Raw genomic sequence first — 20,728 nt, forward strand, 5'->3', positions numbered from 1 at the left:
AGCTTTATTCTTATGAGATTCTGTTCTTCAAAAATAAGCATATAGAGTGAGAAGGAAACTTGTTATTATTTAGAGACTAACCTCTGCAGAAAAAGATATGGCAGTGTAAGTTCAGACATTTCATTTCTTTTTCTTTTTTTATGTAAATTAATTTAGAATTCATTCAATCAGCTTTGTATGCTCTTTCGACCTAAATAGATCCAGGTTAGGAAGCTACTCGTTATAGTAGTATCCTTTGAAGACGAATATACATTGCTTTAACGAGGTTAGATCCGTATCTATATCATCTCTTAAAGAAAACAATGATATTATATTTCATAAACTATCAATTAGTCAAGAAACAACTCGTTCAACCACCTCTTTTCTTTAATGTTAAAACCTTGTAAAGAATTTTTGATCTTGAAATTCGTTTGAATCCTTTTTATTTTTGGCTTTTTTTTCGTACTCAAATTTTGAACCAGTGCATCCAAATTCATTATCTCTCATGCATTCATCCAAAATCAGTCGGACGCTAGCAAGATACATTGGTACGTTACTATCATTTTGAAAAAAAAACAGTTTGGAAGAATTGATGTTTGTAATGAACTAACGCCAGGTAGATAGAGCGACGGACCAATTTAATCTTGAGCCCAACTTGGCTTTGAATCTAGAAATTGCTGATTATATAAACGTTAAGAAGGGAAATGCGTATGTGTTCTGAAGTGAAATGTATTTGGCTTATTCTATTTATCGACTTTTAGACCCAGAGAGGCAGCTTTCACCATATTAAAGCGTATAAACAGTGCCAACCCAACCGTGACTTATTTGGCTTTGAATGTAAGTAACCCCAAGTTATATCTTATTATTGTAGCTTCATCTGTCTATTACCTGTTCTCAAGACAAATTATGGAGATCAGAGAGTCGGATCCGTTTCTCGCTGGTCCTTATGTCTTTTGGTAATATCAATTATCCGGATCATACTTGTGAATTAACGATCAGTTTCATTTCATTTACTAACCTTATTTAGCTTCTTGATATTTGCGTCAAAAACTGTGGTTTCCCTTTTCATTTACAAATTGCAAGCCAAGAATTTCTCAATGGATTCGTTTCGCGTTTTCCTAAATATCCACTTCCCCACATGAACAAAATTCAAAAAAAAATTTTAGAAATGCTTGAAGAGTGGAATTACATGCTTTGCAAAAACAACAGGCATAGTCAAGAGTTTTCCAGGATCCATGATCTCCGCGAACTTATGTCTTTCCAAGGTTATAAATTTCCAAAAGTTGATAAAGATTCCATCGCCGTAATGAATCCTAGTAATGACTTACGCTCCGCTCATGAATTAGCAATGGAAGACTTGGAAGCACATAAAGCCAAGCTTCAAGAACTTCTTCGTCGTGGTACTCCAATGGACTTGGCCGAAGCGAATGCCTTAATGAAAGTAATCGCTGGTTATGATCAAGATAATACTGAAGACTACTCTGCTCTCGCTTCTGCAGAGATTGAATCCATCAAAGCTAAAGCTTTCCGTGTTCAGCATCACCTTGAAAATCCATCATTGGTAACACTTGAAGAGCCCTTAGAATCCGCAATAGAGTCTTTGAAAGTTTACAAGAATAAAGTCGTTCGTTTATTACAGAATGAGGACGAAGATGAGTATTATGTTCATAAGCTTCTTTCTTTGAATGAATTGCTTCATGATGTACTACAGGCTTACGGGATCAATTATGAACTTAAAGAACAGCCAATTATCAATTCTTCACAATCTTCCCAAATAAGTAATAATGCTCCTACAAGAAATGAATCTTCTTTGGTTGATTTAATTGACGAATCTAGTCAAGATTCCTTGAATGTTCCTAATAATGTTATCTCTTCCAATAATGCCTCTGTTTTTGCCGATGTTCCTAATGTCGTCAGTCCGAATAAATCACTTTCTGAAATTGATACTGCAAAGAATTTGTCTACCGCTGGAGCTATTTCCATTTTGGAATCTGATTCCTTACGATTATCAGCTAACATGATTGTTTACAATCCAGCGGCTGGCACTGCATCCTATGCAGTCTTTTTATCCAACAACTCCCTTACATCTTCAGTTTCTAATGTCGTTTTTCAGGTTGCTGTTATGAAATCCCAGAAACTTCAGATGCTTCCTCTTGTTGGAGATACTATTATATCACCGAAAAAGCAAAACGCTGCCTATGAAACTATGAATATTTCCAATATTGCTAGTGACCAGAAAGCTTTACGCATTCGCTGGCGTGCCTATTGGACTGCGAACTTTAATAACCTTGAAGCTTCTGGTGAAACTTATCTACCTCTTCCAACTTAGATCATCAATTTAAAATAGACATACATAAGCTAATTTGAACAAGTCCTACTGCTACCAGTTCGTTCAGAAAATTTCGTAGATATTTATGACTGATTAAAAAAGTATAAATAAGTTGAGCGAAATTATTAGTTAGAACCAAAAAATGGCGCCTTAAGAGGCAATACTTTTGATAGTCTTTCCATAGTAAGAATACTTTTCTCCCAAAGACTTTAAGCGCTGTAAAGACATGACACAGAGGAAAACTGACCGCAGAGACAACCTTTTACCTTGTTCGTTTGCATGGGAACCATTGAGCAACTTTTCAAACTGTACTTCAGGATAATGCTTCTTTAATCCATCATAGCAAGCCGTCTTCCATAATACTAATGACTTCTTGAAATTAACTTCTTTGTCTAGGGCATGCTGTAAAGCTTGAAGACACTCTGCTAAGTGGTCAACCTTTTGCGCATAATCGAAATATGCAGCTTGACGATTCTTTTCATCAACTATACAATGATCCAAGTCTTCTTTAAACTTGTCAGCAAACTTAGGACCGACGATGCTCTGTAACTTTCCAAGCTGTTGTTTAAAGACTTCCATAACTTCGGGTTCGAAAGTATTTGTTTTTCCTGAAAAGAAGTTAAAGAATCCCTTTGGTACTTGTTGTGATAACTCGAGAGAATTTAAGCGCTCTTGAAGAATAATAATTTCTTTCTCAATATCCTTGATATAAGCTTCATAAACTAATATAGTGCTTCTAGGAACCAATTCGTCCTGTTTCTGAACAAGCTTTTTCAAGTGCTTTTCTTGCTTTTTAACGGTATCCTTTAGGGTAGTTAGCTGTACTATGCGTTTTTGTTCAGCTTCGAAGAACGTATCGTGTTGTTGACTCAATTGTTGATGTAGCTTCTTTACTTTTGTGGCCAAATGGTCACATCGATCATCTCTTCTTTTAATCCTCTCCATTGATCGTTTAACTTCTCCCTCCAATTCTATATTATGTGCTTGCGTTCCAGTTAAAACGTCTTCTAACGAACTAAGCGTACTGCATTTTGCTTTAAGTTCATTTTGAACAAAAGTTAGTGAATCTTGAACAGACTCTAATTCATTAATTTGCTGCTCTTTAACAGAAAGCTCTTCATTGTTTCTGTTTAACAAACCTTGCAGCGCATTTACCTGGGATTCGGTATCTTGTAACTTTTGAACGTGTTGTTTGTTGATATCCTTCAATTTCTGAAGTTCTCCTTCTAATGTGATCACTCCAGTTTCAGATTTATCTTTGGAGCATTGGAGAGATTTGATTTTCTCGTTTTGCTCTGCTATTAGAGTGCGATCTAATTCCAAATCTTTCAATAATTTTCCTTTCTCAGCTTCCAGTTTCTGGACTAACGAGGTGGACTCCTGTAAGGAAGCTTTAAATTCTTCCTTATTTTCGATTAAATCCTCTTCAAGAGATTTAATGGTTGCTAAATGCTGATCTATCATATCTGAAGAGTTTCGCAAATCAGCCTGATAACGCTCAATCAAAACTATATTCTCATTATTTTTATTCTTTTCAGTTGCCAAATCACTCCTTATTTCCTCAGCTTTATTAGTTTTCTTTGATAGGTCACTTTGGACAGACTTAAGCTCAGTCTTCTTTACAGACAACTCATTGCTTGTTTCTTTTAAGGAAGTTTTCATAACACTTAGCTCTTCTAACAGCGACTGCTTTTCTTTCGTTACATGCTCAACCTTTTCAGTTAACTCGTTTATGAAAGACTGTTTCTTTGCTGTATTAGCTTTCTCAGTGATAACTTCCTCGTTGACAACTTCCATCTCTTTTTGAAAGTTGTTTATTGTTTTATTTAAGTTATCAATCAAAGCGTCTTTTCTTTGTAATTCCAAAGAATGATCCTCAACCGTTTTCAGCTGTGAATCAATTTTCAAGTTCAGTTCACTTAACTGTGTGATTAAACCGTTTTCGCGTGAAGTATACTCTTCTTGGGTATTACTGAAATGCTGTGTAAGTGCATCTAATTCTGATTTGACAGTCTGCAATTCTTTCGAGAGCTTGTCAGCATCCTGATTACTGCCCTGTAATTCTAATTCTTTCTTCTGCAGCATGTTATTTAAATCGTCAAGAGATTTTATGTACATAGAAGTTGTCGCCATTATCTCTGAAGAATCTTTCAGGTGTAACGCTTCATCACCTTTCAATGAAATATCCTCAAAAGACAGAGCCTTTATTGAATTGAATAAAGAACTATATGCCTCAAAAAACGTCTTCCTCAAACCGTTCAGCTCATCATTTTCTTTTCCTAAGGTATCCATCTTCGCTAAAAGTTCATTATTATTACTTTCACATTGACAAATAACCTCACGAAGTGAAGAAACATTTTCTTCAACGCTAGAAAGTTGTCGGTTGAGAAAATCTTTTTCGTTTTCTAAACCAGAAATATCGTCGTACTTCTGCGATATCACAGTTTCTGCCTCTCTTAACTGATTCGTGACAAACAGGAGTCTATTATCCAAAGTAATACTATTTTCTTCCTGCTGTTTAGTTAAATCTTCAGCATGACTAATTTTTTCAATTAGTTTTTGATTTAATTCCTTTAATTTTGAAAAAGCATCCTTCAAGCTTTCGTATTCATCAACAAGTGAACGATGCTCTTCAGATAAAGAATCGTAAGACCCTTGGATAGACTCAAGAACCTGTTCAATATCGTCTTTAGAATTTTGCAGTTCGAGTTTTTCTACTAACAAAATTTCCTTATCTTTTTCTAAAACAGATATATTATCCTGAGAATCGATGAGCTTTCGACTTAAACCTTCCTTTTCAGCATTCTGATCTTTCAGAGACTGTTCTAGGGTTGCAAAATTCATTTTCAAAGCATTTAACTCTTCTTTCGTGCTTTCGTTGAGAGATACGAAACGTTCAAAATCTAAGTCGCTTGCAGACTTCTTCTCTTTGAGATGCTCCACAATTTCTATAGTTTGGTCGAGCTTTTGAGACTTTTCGGATAACTCATTCTTTAAAATCTTCAACTCTTTTTCTTGTGAGTTATATAAAGTATCCAAGTCAGTGGACTTCTTAACTTTTTCTTGAATTTCGTCTGTTAATAAACTAATTCTTTGATTCAAATCAGCTTTTTCTTTAATTAAGACTTCTTTTTCTTCTTCTAATATGCGAGCCTTTTCAGTAACATCATCTTTTTCAGCTCGCAAGCTTTTCTCTGTTTCCAAAGCTGACTGATTTAGAGACTCATATAAACCATCAGTCTTGCTATACTTTTCTCGATCAGAATTAAGTTGATTAATTACGTCTTCGTGACTATTTCGTAAAGTAGTTAGCTCATTTTGAAGGTTGTTTCTAGCCTCCATCAATGAACCCATTTCTTGTTTTGTTTCCGAAAGGGAAGACAAAACGATTTGAAGAGAAGATTTGAGATGCTTACTCTCCTCAGAAAGCTCGGATGAAGTTAATCTCATATTTTTATTAAAGACCTCGGACTTTTCATACGTCTCCTTCAACATTAAATAGTCATCCGAAAGTTCCTTGTATGTGCTAGTTAAAGACGACAAGCATTCTTTCAATCGCAAGCATTCTTCATAACTTTCGTCTCTCGTTTCTAGGGCAGTCTGTAACCCACTCGAAACTTTTTCAAAAGAGGAATTAAAGGTAGAATGTTTGGTTTGAAGAGACTCATTCACAGATCTTAAGTGAGACACTTCAGTTTGAGATTCGTCAAACATTTTTTGGCAGGAATTGAGCTCGTTTTCAAGATAATCCTTTGATTTTCTTAAATCATCTAAAGCAACCCGGATGTTTTCTTTCTCCACCGCTTGATCCTTATAATATTCTAGTTGATCACTTAAATTCCGATTATGCTCTTCAAGTCTTTTGAGAGAATTTTCAGTCTTCTCTAGCTTTGACAAGGAGTCTTTAAGAGTCTTAATCTGATTCTCCATATCATGATTTTCTTGTTCTAAACCAGTAAATTTCTTCTGCAAGTCTATGAAACTTAAATTTAGATAATCATGATTTTGTCTTTGCTCTTCTTTCTTGACTTGGAGAGCGGCAAAATCTTTCTCTAAAAAGACAATTTGTTCATTAAGTTGATTTATGTAAGTATCTTTTTCGTTTAGGGTTGGCTTTATTTCATTAAGTTCTTTCACGAGAGCAGCAGCTTCGTGCCCCTTTGAAGCCTGAGACTCTTCCAACTGCTTTTCCATATTCCGTAAATTTAAAGTTGATTCCTTTAATCTTTCTTGGAATGCCTTACATAACTCTTGGACATCTCCAACAGTTTTTTGAGCGTGTTCCCTTTCAGCCAGTTCTTTATCTCTAGAGGTACTCAAAATTTTAAGTTCACCGGTAAGCTTGTTTATATCGTCACACCTCTCGTCCAAATTTGATGTCAAGCTTTGGATGTTATCCTCATAACTAGCGACTTGATCTTTCAATTGTACAACGTACTGATTTGTGCTCACTAGTTCGTTCCGAGATTCAGATATCAAGCGTTCTTTTTCCTCAAGTAGCATTTTTAGTGTCAAACACTCTTGCTCTTTTTGAGTTGTAGTACTTTGACTATCTTCTAAAGACTTAGAAGAGGATGTCACCAAATTTTGCAAATCTGCAATTTTACGCTGTAGATCTTCATTTTTTAAAGCATGTTGATCACGCTCAGATGTAACCGATCTGAGATTATCATTACTATCCGTAATCTGAGCTTCAAGTTCATGTAGTTGCTTTTCTAAATTAATCAGGTTCTCAGTCTTGTCGGACAGCTCAGCGTTAGATTCCTCTAGATTAGCTTGGATATGACATTTAATGGAATTAAAATCATCTGTCTCATCTTCCAGAGTTTTCAATTTAGATTGCAAATTGCTAGAATGACCTTCCAACTCATCAATCTTTTTTTGCATACTCGTACTTTCTTCTTTCGATTCTTTTAAACTAGCAATAGAACTACGGAGAATCTTTTCTAGTTTTCTATTTTTCTCAAGAAGTTCAGAGCTGTCCGAGGAAGTATTTTGCAATGATTGAACGTTTTCGTTCAAATTTTCAATGATACGTTCCTTTGATTCGAGTTGATCGGAGAGAATTTGCAGCCTTTCTTCATATTCTTTAATTTCAGGTTCGTTGGTATTCGAGTCGACCAATGCTGTCATCTTTTCTTCTAAGTCTTTACACTGGTTACGCAAGCTAGATTCAGACTGTCTCAAGGAGCCAATGGTATTATTCGAACTGACTAGAAGTTTTTGCAACCTTTCTTGCTCAGCACGAAGGTCAGTGTTTGAGACTCGGTCCTGATCCATCTTATCCTTCATTGACTTCAAATCTTGAATAACAGTCTCATAATCCTTTTCCTTTTGATCAAGTTTTTCTGTGGCGCTCAAGAGCTGTCTTGATAATTCATAAGCTTCAGATTGTTTAGATGATAAGGTTGATTCCAGTTCTGAAACTTTCTTTTGAAAAAAATGATAATCTTCGCTAGAAGATAAGGCATCTATGTCAGAAGGGCCCTTTTCCCAACCTTCGCGGTTTGGTTTTGACATTAGTTGCATTGAAAGAAGTCCATTTTCATGCTCCAAGGTTGCTAGTTTTGAACGAACAGCCCTTAGATCGGCAATCAAATTGGAATTTTGAGTGACAGACTTTAAATCATAGATAGGACTGTCAAATAATCCTCCTCTTGTGAGCATCCAGCTCGTACTGGAAGTAGAGCCTGGGCTTCGAGGGGTTAATTGGTGAGTTTCTTCAGACTCACTCTGAAGGGGAGCTTCTCCTTCGCTCAAAACCCTTCTTCCTTTTTCAGGATACGAAGTGGGAGTAGAAAACTCGTCTTGATTAATGACATTACGATTTTCTGTCAAATGTTTACCCAAAGGTTTCGTTTTAGGAGGTTTTGGAGTTTCCAAATCCGGATCTATGAAAGGAGATATTGGACTTAAAATACTGTTGGGAGAATCCTCCTCCGAATCAGAAAGTGAAGAAGACCTAGGTGTCTGATTCGACATGGGCACTGTAAACGTAAACAGCTCTTGTTTGTCGCGAGGTACAGGAAATTTAACCTGTTTATGATTTTATAACATACTGTGTCGAGAAGTTTTCCTCGTTATAACGAAGAGACTTGACAAATATTATACTCTATAAGATTATTTCATAAAAACCTAATTTTAATCAAATTTTTTTTATGATGGTTCATCTGACTCTGTCCTGATATTCAGACTCTTACTTTAATCTTTTGGTTTTATTTTGTTCTTTTTTTGTCGTTTGTCTGTTGTGTTTGAATTGAAGAAAAAGTCGCACCAAAGGTATTGTTTTTACGACTGATCAAAAAGAAACCTAATTATAAGCAATTTGGCTTTCATATGTAACATTAGGAATCACAAATAAGAGAAGAAATAAAATCAATCAAAACTTAAATGGTAAAGATTTAAGAAAAAAAAAATATCTCTTTCTATGATACAGAATGCATGATATTATAAATCATATAATTTTAACGAAATAATGAAGAATAATTAGCCAATGATTTCAATAAAACACTCTAAAGACTCGAAAAAATCATAAAGCTGTACAGAATTTTATCGCCGCGACTTACTCCGTCTGTAGGATTGGAGAGGGGCGTCAGAAGGATATTGACCATAAGTACCATTCATTAAGCCCCCAGCTGCCATTTGACCTGTTCGGTTTTGGACTTGTGCAGTAGTTTCAAAAGGCTGCGCGGTAGGAGGTAACGAACCTTGAATTTGGGGACCAAATTTTGTAAAAGGTGATCGAATATCGGGAATGGATAAATCAGAAGGGGATAGATTGTAGGTAAGGATTAGTTTTGAAAGCAAAAGACCCACTTCAGAAGCAGTTGAGCGTTCTTCCAACGATGGTGCATCTGAAGATGCAGGAGAACTAATTCTTGTATTTTGTAAATTTTGAAGGCGTTGAAGTAAAGTATAGACATGTAACATATCATGGCGAAGTGGGACATCAGAGAGTACATCTTCTTCTACAACATCGAGATTATCTTCAATGAAATCGACATCTATAGATGGTGAGTCTAGCAGTTTTTGATATCTCTCAGATTGATAATAAGTAGAGACAGTTTTAAAAGTATCATCAGAAATAACGGATGCGGAAGTATTCCGTATAGGCGAAAACGAAGAAAAAGAGTCAACAAAAAGGGGCTTTTGAGTTGGATATTGTAGAGATGAAGGATGAACGTTAATTACTGGGTTGGATGCTTTTGCGGAAGAGGAAGGAGCAGATACTTTGCTAAGGGAGACATCATTAGCAGCACCATATGCAGGAGAAGCCATAACGGCTACTGGCTTTGCAACGATACCACCATCTGGAAGACGAGAATCTAATCGCGAAAGATGAGCGGGAGAAGTGAATAAAGGTCCAGTTGGACCTAACATCATCAAGGCATGAGATTTAAACTGAGGGTAGAGGGCTAAAAAGGAGTTAGTAAGCATAAGTTTCAACCTTTTCTTTAGAAAAACAAAAAAAAAAAAAATACAATTTTCAGGAAGTACGGAAGGGCTGCTGGCATCGGAAATGCTGGCATCTTCAGTTAATAATTCACCCTTGCGACTTGCCTCTGTTAAGAGCGATTGTTTAAGAAAAAAATAGGTATGATCAATTTCCCAATAGATAGATTCACTGGGATTATGGGCATGAATTCCCTGATAACAGATAGCATGCCAATCCTTCAGGAAAGAGTGTAATGAAGTATAATGTTGTTCACGTAAGTTTTTTTCTAACGGATCCCCTGACACTGTATGAGCGCTCGCCAGTAGACTTGATCCCGCTGGAAGCGACGATAGCAAGGAGGCAACCATAAGCTGCCAAGTAGCATGGTCCATTTTTTAGAAACAACAGAATTGAATCGCCGGAAAAAAAGTTGATGGATTGTCACCACAAAAAAATTAATTAAAAAAAAAAAAATAAATAATAAATCCAGTAGTTAAACACCGAAAGAGAACTTCTCTGTGTTTTACAAAAAGTCAAAAATATTTATATATACAACAATCTAGAAATAAAACAAGTTAATCTTAACTTTGTTTATGCCAGAAACGCCGTTGAATTACGGTGGTTAAGCAATTAGCTGCTGTGATTTTGGTTTAAAAAGCAAGGGTTGCGACACGCAAACTTGGACGCTTGAGAAACAGCGGTTTCGTTGCTCTGTTGAACGTTGTTGTTGTTTCCAAGTTTTGGGAGTTGTTGTAAAATTACCTTCTAATACAATAGGGTTTGTTGGGCTATTTTACCGCATACGATAGTTACATATCGCTAAATATGAAAGCAAGGCCTATGAAATCACACTGTACGAATACAAATGATGAGCAAACGTCAAATAGCCCAATTCGGACATGGCATTAAAATGAGAAAAAGGCGAAAATATCAAAGACTATCAACCACTTTACTGCAGTTTGAAACATAATAAACAAATATTTTCTTGAAATTATTTAGCCTAATATAGCTAGGTATCTAACTATTCTACCTATCCCTTTACAAATAGACTTGCTTGTATGTAACGCAAGTATGTATGTATCTTACTGAAATACCTCAGTATTACCAACCCATTCTAGTCGTGTTCATTTGGATACGTCTAGCCAATTCTTTTCCAAAATTGCGGATCGAACAGCAAAGCCCCACAGTACGGATCCTTCTCCCTTCTAATAAAGAAAATTAAATTAGCATCCCCTCTTTGGAAGGAGGCGAAGTTTTTAGCAGCTATTTGTATATTTCCCTTCAGGAGCCAAATGTTAAGCAAATGCATTCACTTCAAGGAGGGGAAGGTTTCGATTAAGTTAGTGTAGTAAACAATGCGAAGCAATCAAGTTTCGTTATTCACCTGACTTTTTAGTTTGTTCCGAAAGTCTGAAACTTTCTTTACAGTTACTTTATCGTATATCAATGTACTCAATTTGTGTGGATCCAAGAAATGCAAAAGATACCTACTATTTCATGACAGACATCATTGTTTTCTGGTGTTGACGACAACTCGAACGGAAGTACGAGATACATACGTATCCGACTTCTAAACTATATTCAAACGACAATCAAGCTTGACCCTTCCCCTTTCATTCTTTTTAAACATCTCGTTTTCCCACTTAAACGAAACGCATGCCAGTTGATTTTGTTTCCTAGTAGGGTAGATCTTTTCCATCTCGTAGAAAGTTTTCTACTATCTTTTTCTGTACTTGATTGAATAGCGGCTTTTAGATTCTTCTTGTATTTTCTTTCCCTTTAATTTCATTTTAGACTGTTAGTGCGGGAACGTGATTCTGCATTGGTTTTCGATTTTCACATCTTTTGTCATATTTATACAGACTGACAGTTTCCGATTTTCCCGTTACTTTTCATATTTTTTATCTTTCTTGATTTTCTTGTTTTCTTTGTATTTTCTTTGAACCCTCAACCCTGAGTAGGTATTTCATTTCGTCCCCTTCTCTTGGTTTCCCTACTCTACTTACTTGTTGTGGGGCTTTTATTCCCGAACTCCATATTATACATACTCAGTCTGACTTTATTCCACTATTCTGTTAATCGGGTTATTTGCCTTTTTAGAAGAAAGAAAAATTCTCTTTAAACCTTTTTTATATTCCAATTAAATCCTCTTGGTGGCGTTCCTTTTGATATATCATGAAGACACCTAAACCTGCTAAAGTGTATGTGCAACGTGTTTCTTCTTCTTTTGATTCTTCTTTGGATTTCAAGTTTTTTTCTCTTTTCTTTTTTTTTTTCCTTATGGAAAGAACGGCTACTAACTGATACCTTTTAGTTTGGTCATTGGATCTGCTGAGGGCCGAGTAATTGAAGCCCTTGAGTATATAGCAGACCTTCATAAAACTCATAATTTCAAGTTTGCCATTTGCCTTGGTAACCTTTTTACTCGAAAGACCCCATCCGCGGTTGTTTCTAAACTAAAGAGCGAAAAGTTTTTGGGTAAGCGTATATTTTCTCCTTTTGAATTATCATCTTCTAACGTTAACAACAGTCCCCTTGCCCGTTTATTTCGGTGTTGGTTCTGCTGGCATGCCCGAGTCAGTGACCTCCCATATGGCTATGTTCGGCCCTGAAGTCTGTCCTAATCTCTTTTGCATGGGTATTTGCGGCTTCATGAAAACTTATTCCCGTTTTACCATCGCTCAACTGGGTGGTACTTACGATGAGGTTAAATACAATGAACCTATGAATAAGCGTGAAAAGAGTTTGACCGAACGCTCTTTCCATATTACCGATGTCCAAACTCTCTCAAAGCGATGTGACGTTCTTTTTTCTAACTCCTGGCCCGAAAATGTTCAAAATAATTCTACTTTACCTCATAGAAACCTTCCTTCTGGTTGTGCTCCCGTGGCTGCCTTGGCAGCAAACTGTATGCCTCAATACTTCTTCGTACCAAGTCCTGTGTATTATGAACGTGAGCCTTATAGGAACTGTGCGGTAAACGTTCAGGCTGGTACTGTGTCTCGCTTTTTTGGCATTGCTCCTTTTAAAAACTCGGTTGGTGAAAAATTCGCTTACGCCTTTACCCTGAACCCCTTAACCTCTGAGTACGTGAGAGATATTCCTCCAAATTGTACTGCTTCACCCTTTGTTATGAGACCCATTCCTCTCAAGCGTGCCTCAAGTGAACAAGTCATCCCTCCCCCCGATAGTCCTATCTCGACCGAATCAGGATTCGCTAGATTTAAGAAGCCTAAAGTTGGACGTGAGTTACGCTTTCCCTCATTGCGGTTTTTTCATCGTAACTAATTTACTTATTTATTAGCTGATGCTTGCTTCTTTTGCCTTAGTAATCCCTCTATTTCTCTTCATTTAATCGCTGCTATTGGCAATGAAGCTTATATGGGTATGTTAGTAATAATATATGCGTTCTCTAAAATTTTTGCTGCGTAAGAATTTAAGCTAATTTCATCTCTTTTACTTCCTTAGCTTTACCAAAAGGTCCTCTTACCACCAAAGATACCAATGTACCTGAGCTTCCGTTTCCTGCTCATGTATTAATTATCCCTATTGCTCATACTTCTGCTTTGAGTTTGCTATCAGATACCTCTTATAAAAATACTGTTGAAGAATTACATCGTTTTCGCGAAGCTGTTACCCTGATGTATAATGAGCACAATTCTGATGCGATTGTATATGAGATCAGTAGGGCAAATGGTGTACATGTGCATTGGCAGGTTATACCTATTCCCAAGGCTCTTTCGTCGAAGGCTTTAGACTATTTTACCAATCAAGCTAAAGAATCTGGGTTTGCTTTCGAACATCGTGATCTCCGATCCCATGAGTTAAACTATTTTCGAGTTTTCCTTCCAACTGGTGAGATTCTCGTTCATACATTGTCCTTACGAGAAAGATTTGATTTGCAGTTTGGGAGACGAGTCACTGCAAAAATTTTGGGTATTGAGGATAGAGTAGACTGGAGACTTTGTAGTCAAACTGAAGAGGAGGAAAAAAAAGATGCAGAAGACTTTAAGTCGTACTTCAAACCCTACGATTTTACCTGACACTCTTTAGACAAATAGAAAAAAAAAAAATTCATAGCTACAAAATTCAAAATAGACTCTTTTATTTTATTATCTTCACGCATGACAGGTATTATAATCATTAACTTTTCCTTTCGCTCATATTAAAGGCATTATTTCCAATTCTCTGCATAGCTTTTTCTCCACCTTCAGCATAGATTGGATCTTCTAACGCTTCAGCAATGCATTCCCAGGGATTACGACTTCCACCCCATTTTAATATTGTATTTCGAAATTTTTCACCGGCTTCACGACTCAGAGGATTCTTAGAGAATAGCTTACGGAATACCAAAGAAGCCAAAGCGGTGTCGAAAAGGTATGAATAGTAGGTTGCACTGTATCCGTACAAATGACTAAATTGAAGATGCCAAGAAGTTTTTGGAACAGATTCAAATCCACTGAATCGGTTACTGATTTGATGAACTACATCATTGGAACTATAACCAGGATCAGAGACAGTATCTGAATGAAAGACTTGATCGATCATGGACATGCATATTTGCGATTGCAGATCCAGCGCCACACAGCTATCCTCAACTTGATTATAGTGTCCTAGAATTTGAGAAGGGAAAGGCTTATCATCCTGATAATGTCGAGCATATAAGGGTAACACCTCAGAGGATGCCATGAAATGTTCCATAATAATTGAAGGTAGTTCAACAAAATCAGTTGCACATCGTGTACCAGCCAAATTTTGATATTTGGTTCTTCCTAAAATGGAGTGCATAGCATGGCCCATCTCATGAAACAACGTTTTAACATCCCATAAATCAAGATAGGAAGCATTGTTATCATTCGACTTCTGAAAGTTACACAAAAGCGAGATTATAGGAATTTGGTATGCAGTTTTCTGATTTTTTTCGGATACGTAGTCATCAAATCCTAAGCTCAAAGAATCATTAATGCTAAATCTGTCTAGTTCTCTAGAGGAACGGATTGTAAAATGTGCAGCACCATCAGTCTTCCCTGGACGAATAAACAGGTCAAAATATATGGTACCTATTAGATGATTTTTTTCATCTAAAACATTCAATTTGCGTACATCTGGATCCCAAATCTCTCCAGGCATCACCTCAGCTGGAACAAATCGTAAACCATATAAGGAATTAAACAATCGTGATAACCCTTGTATAACGGTACCAACAGTCAAATAATTCCTTTGATAGGCGACAGATGAAGTAAGAAATGATTTCTCTTGAAATAGCTGTTGCTTATATCTCGTAACATAGTATTCTCGGTCCCATATATTTATTTCTGGTTGGGTGGTTAGACCCAATTCCTTTTGTTTCATTCTAGAAAACACAGAATGTATCTTGCGTACGTTGGGCAAATTCTTTTTTGACAAATTTTCTAAGAAGTTGATAACACAATTAGGTGATTGTGCCATTTTGTCGAGCAGTTGTAATTCAGCGAAACTATCCTTTCCAACTATTTTCGCAAGCTTGTTTTTAGAGTCCATATAAGATTCAAAAAGAGAGAGGTCATGTTCAGTTCCATAATGTCCTTGAATATATATTTGCTTACGAACTTCAGGATTAGCAATACTAACGAGAGCTTGTGCTCCTTCGTATCCAACTGTTGGAATTTTAGCTAATTTCTGTTTTTCGTCGAAGACGCAACTAACAAAGTATGGATCAGAGCCTCCTAAAACTTCCAAAGGAACTGAAATGTATCGCTGGGGTTTGTTCATGCTCTGGTTAAAAAATCTCCTTCCTAATGTTGATGATTCCATGGACTGTTTTACGAATTTCTTTCTTAACGAATCATTAAGATTCACACCAGACTTTTCGAAGTCTTGTAAAAAAACTTTCGCGACATTGTAAGCTTCAGAATCTAATTTGGCTAAAGCTGGACTAAGTGATACTGATTCTCGTAACTTGTTGTAGAGTCCCTGATGTGTATTCAATATATTCATCAATTCAAATAATAAGTTATAAGCCTCTTCGGCTTTGAGAATTGTTTCCGTATTAGGGTGAGAGCATCGCACAAATTCTAAAAGATCAATTACGCTGCAAAGCAAATTTGAAATTCGGTCAAAACAGCGAATTATGTTTAAAGTATTATTACTGTCATCATTCAAAATTTCTTCAATAAGCTTTTTACAGTTCATAGACGCAATTTCAGCTAACCTGATAAATCCTTGATCTTTATCAAGTAAAAATCGATTTTTAAACAGCCCAACTTGCTCTATTTTTTTTGCGAATTTATAGTTATTCCCATAGCACTTTTGATCAAATACATCCCTGATCAATTGATCTTCATTTGACGGTCTAAGAGATGTTACAAATCTTCTAGCTGTCAAACAGCGAGAGAACCAGTATAAGCCATTATATTTTGCAGTATTTTTGAAGCATGACTTCAATATAAGCATTTTCCTTTTAATTCTACCTGTACATAGAGATCAGGTGAAATTATTATTGAGGGGAGGTTAAGGAGTGGAACTTCAGATGAACAGTTCTATGCCATTACCTCCATATGTGCGGTATCCACCTTAAAAAAAAGGGTAATCGATCAAATTTAAGAAAGCGCATACCGGAACGGAATCCACCAAATGAAACTGATGATGAGAGTGCGAACAATGCCCCGAATGTTCGTAGCATCTTAGAAAATGCCAAAAGAAAAAGAACTAGATTATCTGCTCCCGGAGTCAATGCTTCAAATTTAGTAGAAGGAAGGAAAAAAGAAATAAAAGATTCATCTGAAGAATTAAATTTTGAAGTACCTGCAAATGAGGATCCGGTTCAGGATTCTGTCTTTAAAGATGCCAGGCTGCCTACTGTTGAGGATCGCTTTGCGAAACCTACGAATGAAATAGATGTCAATTTACATTTAGTATCTTACATTGAATCAAAGATGAATCAAGACAGACAAGGTTCACATCATTACGAAAAGAATGAGAAGATCAGTAACGAGGTTATACCCAAAAATGATACAAGTCATGAAGACTCATCATCGATTGTCTTGGGTTTAACTAATGAAAGAAAGAAAAACCCTGCTGCTTTGGGTGCTATCCAGGAAGTGGATGTTGGAATTACGAGCACGAATTTAGAATCTTCAAGGGCTTCAAAATCCAAACAAAAACGAAAAGGAACAAGTAAAGCAAATACAGCACCTAGGCGGTCTTCAGAGGACTTAGCCAGAGATCGTTTGATAGAAGACATGTTAAAATCATCAGCGCATTCTACTGATTTGGAAGAAGGATTATATCGGCGTTTTAGGTAAAGCGATAATCATTAGGTTAAAGCTCTTGCTTACAAGTTTTCTGAAGGGGTCATTGATTATTCTAAACAATTATTCTAAACAATATATATTCTAATTTTTATTTTGGGCGAATAAACATATAGTTATTGAGTGGGGTCATCAATCCTTTTTATTCGTTTGAGCTCTGATCTGCAGCAGAAGGTGGAGGGGGAAGTGTATTAGACGCATTTGCATCCATCACAGGATTATGAACTTTATGATCTAACTGTTTACTGAGCAATTCCTCTTCTTCAAGGTAGCTTTGAATTGCGGAATCCTGAATAGCATTGCGGCCGTGCTTTTTATGTCTCTGATAATGAGGAATAGGTATTTCGCCTTCTAAATTAGCTTTTGGAGAGGGATCATTTTGCAAAGTGGGAGGAGAAGGAAAGGCATTCGCCGTCTCTTCACTGTGTGTCACAGTCTCAGGGTAATCCGCTGGTTGTAATAAAGGATTAGAAAAGGCTACATCGCCTGGTTGAGGAGGAGGTCCTGAAAGAGAAGCCGGCAAACGATGCAAAGCACCATGCCCAACACCACAGCCAATAGCGCCATCTCCGCCCCAATTTCTATTCGGTACAATAGTAATTTGACGAGTGGTGTCTTGATATTGATTATAAATGTATAGACGTAGCGGTCGATTAAGATGCTAGATAAGTTAGATTTACAATGTAGTAAAGCGGCTTACCGTCTCAATCAAATCAGCTAACGCTTTTTCGCCCATCATCATTCCTTCGGGAGTGCCCACTATATAATCTTGATAAGGAATGACTTTGGCTTGCGCAATAGGAGAATTCTCAATCACATTAAGTATGTGCCATACAGCATCTACTGCTAAATGAATGGATGCCCATTGCAGTGTCATTCCTAATTTATCTACTAGTGTTAGTATTTGGGTCTTGATATTGACTAGCAATTGTCGATTTTGATGTCTACATGAAAATATGACTTACCATCGTCAACATTTGAAACATCAATTTGAACCTTTCTAGTTATTTGTCCTTTCAGTGAGAAGACTTCAAGGGTTGCTTCAGGAGAAGAATCCCGTAATAAAGAACAAAACATAAGTGGATCCCCATTCTAACTGTTAGTCACTGCGAGAATCAGCCTCTTACCAGTAATATCCCATTAATAGCTGTGATAAAGTCATAATATGACTCAATTCCTGCATCAGCAGCTTTGGAGTTGTCCTGGATTTTTAAGACTCGAAACCCATAGTTTTCTGAGGAATCAAGATGAATTCCTGTTAATGTTTCAGATGTTTCTTTTAAAAAGCTCTTTAAACCACCAAACATTTTTTATTTTTTTCGGTGAACAAGTATATTTACTTGGCAAAGAAAGTGCTTGCTTGGTTAGGTTTACACCATGCTGATGCATGACTTGAACACAAAAACAAATCTACAATAGAAAGAGTCTGTAAAGACGTAGTAAATGATGAAAATTACAAAAAAAAACTTTAATTATAGCTCTACAGATATATGTATGTATGCATAAAATATTGTTGACTTTGGAAACCGATTTGATTTGTATGGTCAGGAAAGAATAATACACATTCGTGACTATTTATTCATTAAATTGTTCATTAAAAAGAAATATTTGTACATATAAACAGCCGTGTTTCTTCCCTCCGTATCCATCTAAGAATCTTATTTATATTGGCGATAGGAATTTGCAAATTCGCATTTGCGTTAGCGACACAATAAAAATTAAATGAAGACGTAGACCAAGTAAATAGCATTAATGATCCATGAATTTCTACATCAATAGACAAAGATCGCTTCCTATGAAACACTTGATCATGTAAGCCGGCGTAGATAGCATAAAGTGTTCTAAAAAAAAATATTAGAATCAATTAAGAAAAAGAGAATATTAATAAGACAAATGAGACTTACTTAGGATCATTCTTTGCATTAAATGTGTATCCTGGAGCATAGAATTGAGAATATTTTTTGGAATAAAACAAGTAATGCAGAATGCAAGGAAATCCAGGATTTCGAAAAGAAGTTTGGTCAAGCTCCGCAGCATGCAGGATTTTTTGAAGCCAAAATCTCTCTTTTAGACGAAGAGAAACAGTGTTTCTCATTTCCTGCATATCAAAGAAACTAGAGTTTTCGTTGCTCGCCAAGATTAACGCAATATCTTGATGTACAAAGTGACTGTAGATGTAAAGATAAGCATTAGGATTTAAATTGGGAAGGCAGATGGGGACCCAATGCTCCATTGAATCATTAAAGGCTTGCGTATTAAAAACCGATAGAAAAATTAAATAAAGGTCGCTAGCATGCAGCATGAGTTTTCTTGCCTTAATAGCGCATACAAGTCGGCCCCGTACAGCTAATAGAGCAAATATTAGAGATTTGGGTTTCTCCTTCAGTAACAATTGTGAAAGCTGGTCGCGAAAAGACACGCGTAAAGGAATAGGAGAAATGGCGTTTAAGAATGAAAAAGGTTCATATCTTTCTAGGTCGCTTGATAACACTCTTAAGAACTGTTCGCTACTTCCAATAAGACGTCGTAAATCATAGTTGGGTCTTGAGTCCAAAATTGAAGATATAGACTTATTCGTAATTATGCTCAAAATCTGATGATAAAGAAGCTTTAATTCGTTTTTCATGAACTCTGGTGAAAGGGTTGTCAATGGCGAGATACATACCAAATTAAGAGGACTAGCCGAATGAGCAACAATAATGGTGGAACGGGTCTCAAAATAAATCAGGTCCTCTTTTATAACCTCGAAGGAACTTATGATTGCCTGTAAAGCAGCAACAGTAGAAGGCTCAAGGCTTTCGTCGGCAACGTTACTAAACACCGGTTTTCCAGAACTGGTAAAAATCAAGTATTTTCTTGTGTGTCTAGCAAGGATACAGTTAAATGATGACATAGCTCTTTGAAGCTTGTCCTTGTACACTTCATTTGCTGAACTAACTAGGGAAACATTGTCACCATTGGGAGGTGGTGAATCTTCTAATAAAATTTCAGATAGCATTTGTTCTACATTTTCTCCATTCACTTTTATTTCTGGTAAGGAAACATGCACGTCTGGATCGCTCGATGCCAACGAAGGCAAACCTGCTGGGATTCCATCGGCGTTCAATAAAGCAGAGCTATTTCCCGATCCAAAAGACGTTTCTCCTACATCTTCGTTAGTTGATGGGACGAAAGAATGTTCTGAAGGTTGTTGTTCCATGTGAGACTATCAGACTCATCGTAACAAGCAGAAGTTAGGCTCGTAGTGAAGAGTCTGGTTGTCAGCACAATTCAATAGCTATAAGAGAATATCATGAATAAACAATTCTTCTAGTTCGATTTGAAAAAGATATAAAAATTGTTGATCTATGAACCAGCTGTCCTCTTTGCTCGTATTCTTGCATCTGTTGAATTTTAGTTTCGGTTTCCTGCCTAGCTAAATAAAAGGTCAGATAGTGTAACGTTATTTTATATACTGAATAGTTTAAAAGCTAAAGCACATACACGGTGCAATTATTTACTCTTAGGGAATGAAAAGTATGAACTAGAAGAAATTGCCTTTTGAATGTCAAAATGCTAGCGAGTGACTAATTGCAAGCTAACTGAATACTTGCAAATTGAAAATAAATCCTCTCTTGAGAGGTTTCTAGGCTGTTATGGTTGAAAAAGTACTCATTCTGATGCTGACGAATTTTGGGGTTTCTTTTTTACCATGTG

The 20,728-nt window shown here is 36.5% G+C and overlaps 8 protein-coding genes across 8 annotated transcripts; 3 read left to right on the forward strand and 5 right to left on the reverse strand.

Moving 5' to 3' along the window:
- The first annotated feature begins 317 nt into the window (after positions 1-317).
- SPOG_04074 (localized Arf binding gamma-adaptin) lies at positions 318-2,565 on the forward strand. The gene is made up of 4 exons (XM_013166336.1): positions 318-527; positions 600-687; positions 741-816; positions 1,007-2,565. Exons 1-4 carry the CDS (start codon positions 485-487, stop codon positions 2,306-2,308), a joined length of 1,509 nt encoding a protein of 502 aa, XP_013021790.1. The 5' UTR covers positions 318-484; the 3' UTR covers positions 2,309-2,565.
- On the reverse strand, positions 1,766-8,318 carry SPOG_04075 (sporulation protein Spo15). The gene has a single exon (XM_013166337.1). The coding sequence runs from the start codon at positions 8,288-8,290 to the stop codon at positions 2,459-2,461; it is 5,832 nt and encodes a 1,943-aa protein (XP_013021791.1). The 5' UTR covers positions 8,291-8,318; the 3' UTR covers positions 1,766-2,458.
- A 274-nt stretch (positions 8,319-8,592) lies between these two features.
- On the reverse strand, positions 8,593-10,463 carry SPOG_04076 (RSC complex subunit Rsc58). Its single transcript, XM_013166338.1, has 2 exons — positions 9,790-10,463; positions 8,593-9,723 (listed from the first exon to the last, which is right to left on the reverse strand). Exons 1-2 carry the CDS (start codon positions 10,133-10,135, stop codon positions 8,858-8,860), a joined length of 1,212 nt encoding a protein of 403 aa, XP_013021792.1. The 5' UTR covers positions 10,136-10,463; the 3' UTR covers positions 8,593-8,857.
- A 1,455-nt stretch (positions 10,464-11,918) lies between these two features.
- Positions 11,919-13,786, forward strand: SPOG_04077 (CwfJ family protein; the record flags this gene model as incomplete). Its single annotated transcript, XM_013166339.1, has 5 exons — positions 11,919-11,944; positions 12,058-12,221; positions 12,274-12,987; positions 13,048-13,128; positions 13,212-13,786. The coding sequence occupies 5 exons, from the start codon at positions 11,919-11,921 to the stop codon at positions 13,784-13,786; spliced, it is 1,560 nt and encodes a 519-aa protein (XP_013021793.1).
- Positions 12,120-16,455, reverse strand: SPOG_04078 (intermediate peptidase Oct1). The gene has a single exon (XM_013166340.1). It carries the CDS (start codon positions 16,173-16,175, stop codon positions 13,887-13,889), a length of 2,289 nt encoding a protein of 762 aa, XP_013021794.1. The 5' UTR covers positions 16,176-16,455; the 3' UTR covers positions 12,120-13,886.
- On the forward strand, positions 16,250-18,561 carry SPOG_04079 (uncharacterized protein). Its single transcript, XM_013166341.1, has one exon. It carries the CDS (start codon positions 16,280-16,282, stop codon positions 17,024-17,026), a length of 747 nt encoding a protein of 248 aa, XP_013021795.1. The 5' UTR covers positions 16,250-16,279; the 3' UTR covers positions 17,027-18,561.
- SPOG_04080 (GRASP protein) lies at positions 17,072-18,407 on the reverse strand. Its single transcript, XM_013166342.1, has 4 exons — positions 18,160-18,407; positions 17,998-18,124; positions 17,733-17,920; positions 17,072-17,693 (listed from the first exon to the last, which is right to left on the reverse strand). Exons 1-4 carry the CDS (start codon positions 18,337-18,339, stop codon positions 17,175-17,177), a joined length of 1,014 nt encoding a protein of 337 aa, XP_013021796.1. The 5' UTR covers positions 18,340-18,407; the 3' UTR covers positions 17,072-17,174.
- Positions 18,515-20,591, reverse strand: SPOG_04081 (autophagy associated protein Aut12). The gene is made up of 3 exons (XM_013166343.1): positions 20,516-20,591; positions 18,937-20,447; positions 18,515-18,873 (listed from the first exon to the last, which is right to left on the reverse strand). Exons 2-3 carry the CDS (start codon positions 20,229-20,231, stop codon positions 18,627-18,629), a joined length of 1,542 nt encoding a protein of 513 aa, XP_013021797.1. The 5' UTR covers positions 20,232-20,447; positions 20,516-20,591; the 3' UTR covers positions 18,515-18,626.
- Positions 20,592-20,728: the final 137 nt, after the last annotated feature.

This window comes from Schizosaccharomyces cryophilus (assembly GCF_000004155.1).
Source record: "Schizosaccharomyces cryophilus OY26 unplaced genomic scaffold supercont4.1, whole genome shotgun sequence".
Classification (NCBI taxonomy): domain Eukaryota; kingdom Fungi; phylum Ascomycota; class Schizosaccharomycetes; order Schizosaccharomycetales; family Schizosaccharomycetaceae; genus Schizosaccharomyces; species Schizosaccharomyces cryophilus.

Excerpts from the sequence above, each read along its gene's own strand:
- SPOG_04078 (XM_013166340.1), bottom strand. The coding sequence starts at position 16,175 with ATGCTTATATTGAAGTCATGCTTCAAAAATACTGCAAAATATAATGGC.
- SPOG_04079 (XM_013166341.1), top strand. The coding sequence starts at position 16,280 with ATGTGCGGTATCCACCTTAAAAAAAAGGGTAATCGATCAAATTTAAGA.
- SPOG_04081 (XM_013166343.1), bottom strand. The coding sequence starts at position 20,231 with ATGGAACAACAACCTTCAGAACATTCTTTCGTCCCATCAACTAACGAA. Across the intron at positions 18,874-18,936 it reads AATGCAAAGAATGATCCTAA|AACACTTTATGCTATCTACG; the intron begins GTAAGTCTCATT and ends ATTTTTTTTTAG.
- SPOG_04075 (XM_013166337.1), bottom strand. The coding sequence starts at position 8,290 with ATGTCGAATCAGACACCTAGGTCTTCTTCACTTTCTGATTCGGAGGAG.
- SPOG_04076 (XM_013166338.1), bottom strand. The coding sequence starts at position 10,135 with ATGGACCATGCTACTTGGCAGCTTATGGTTGCCTCCTTGCTATCGTCG. Across the intron at positions 9,724-9,789 it reads TTCCGTACTTCCTGAAAATT|CCCTCTACCCTCAGTTTAAA; the intron begins GTATTTTTTTTT and ends ACTCCTTTTTAG.
- SPOG_04080 (XM_013166342.1), bottom strand. The coding sequence starts at position 18,339 with ATGTTTGGTGGTTTAAAGAGCTTTTTAAAAGAAACATCTGAAACATTA. Across the intron at positions 17,921-17,997 it reads TGTTTCAAATGTTGACGATG|ATAAATTAGGAATGACACTG; the intron begins GTAAGTCATATT and ends TAACACTAGTAG. Across the intron at positions 17,694-17,732 it reads TAGCTGATTTGATTGAGACG|CATCTTAATCGACCGCTACG; the intron begins GTAAGCCGCTTT and ends TAACTTATCTAG.
- SPOG_04074 (XM_013166336.1), top strand. The coding sequence starts at position 485 with ATGCATTCATCCAAAATCAGTCGGACGCTAGCAAGATACATTG. Across the intron at positions 528-599 it reads GACGCTAGCAAGATACATTG|ATAGAGCGACGGACCAATTT; the intron begins GTACGTTACTAT and ends AACGCCAGGTAG. Across the intron at positions 817-1,006 it reads TGACTTATTTGGCTTTGAAT|CTTCTTGATATTTGCGTCAA; the intron begins GTAAGTAACCCC and ends AACCTTATTTAG.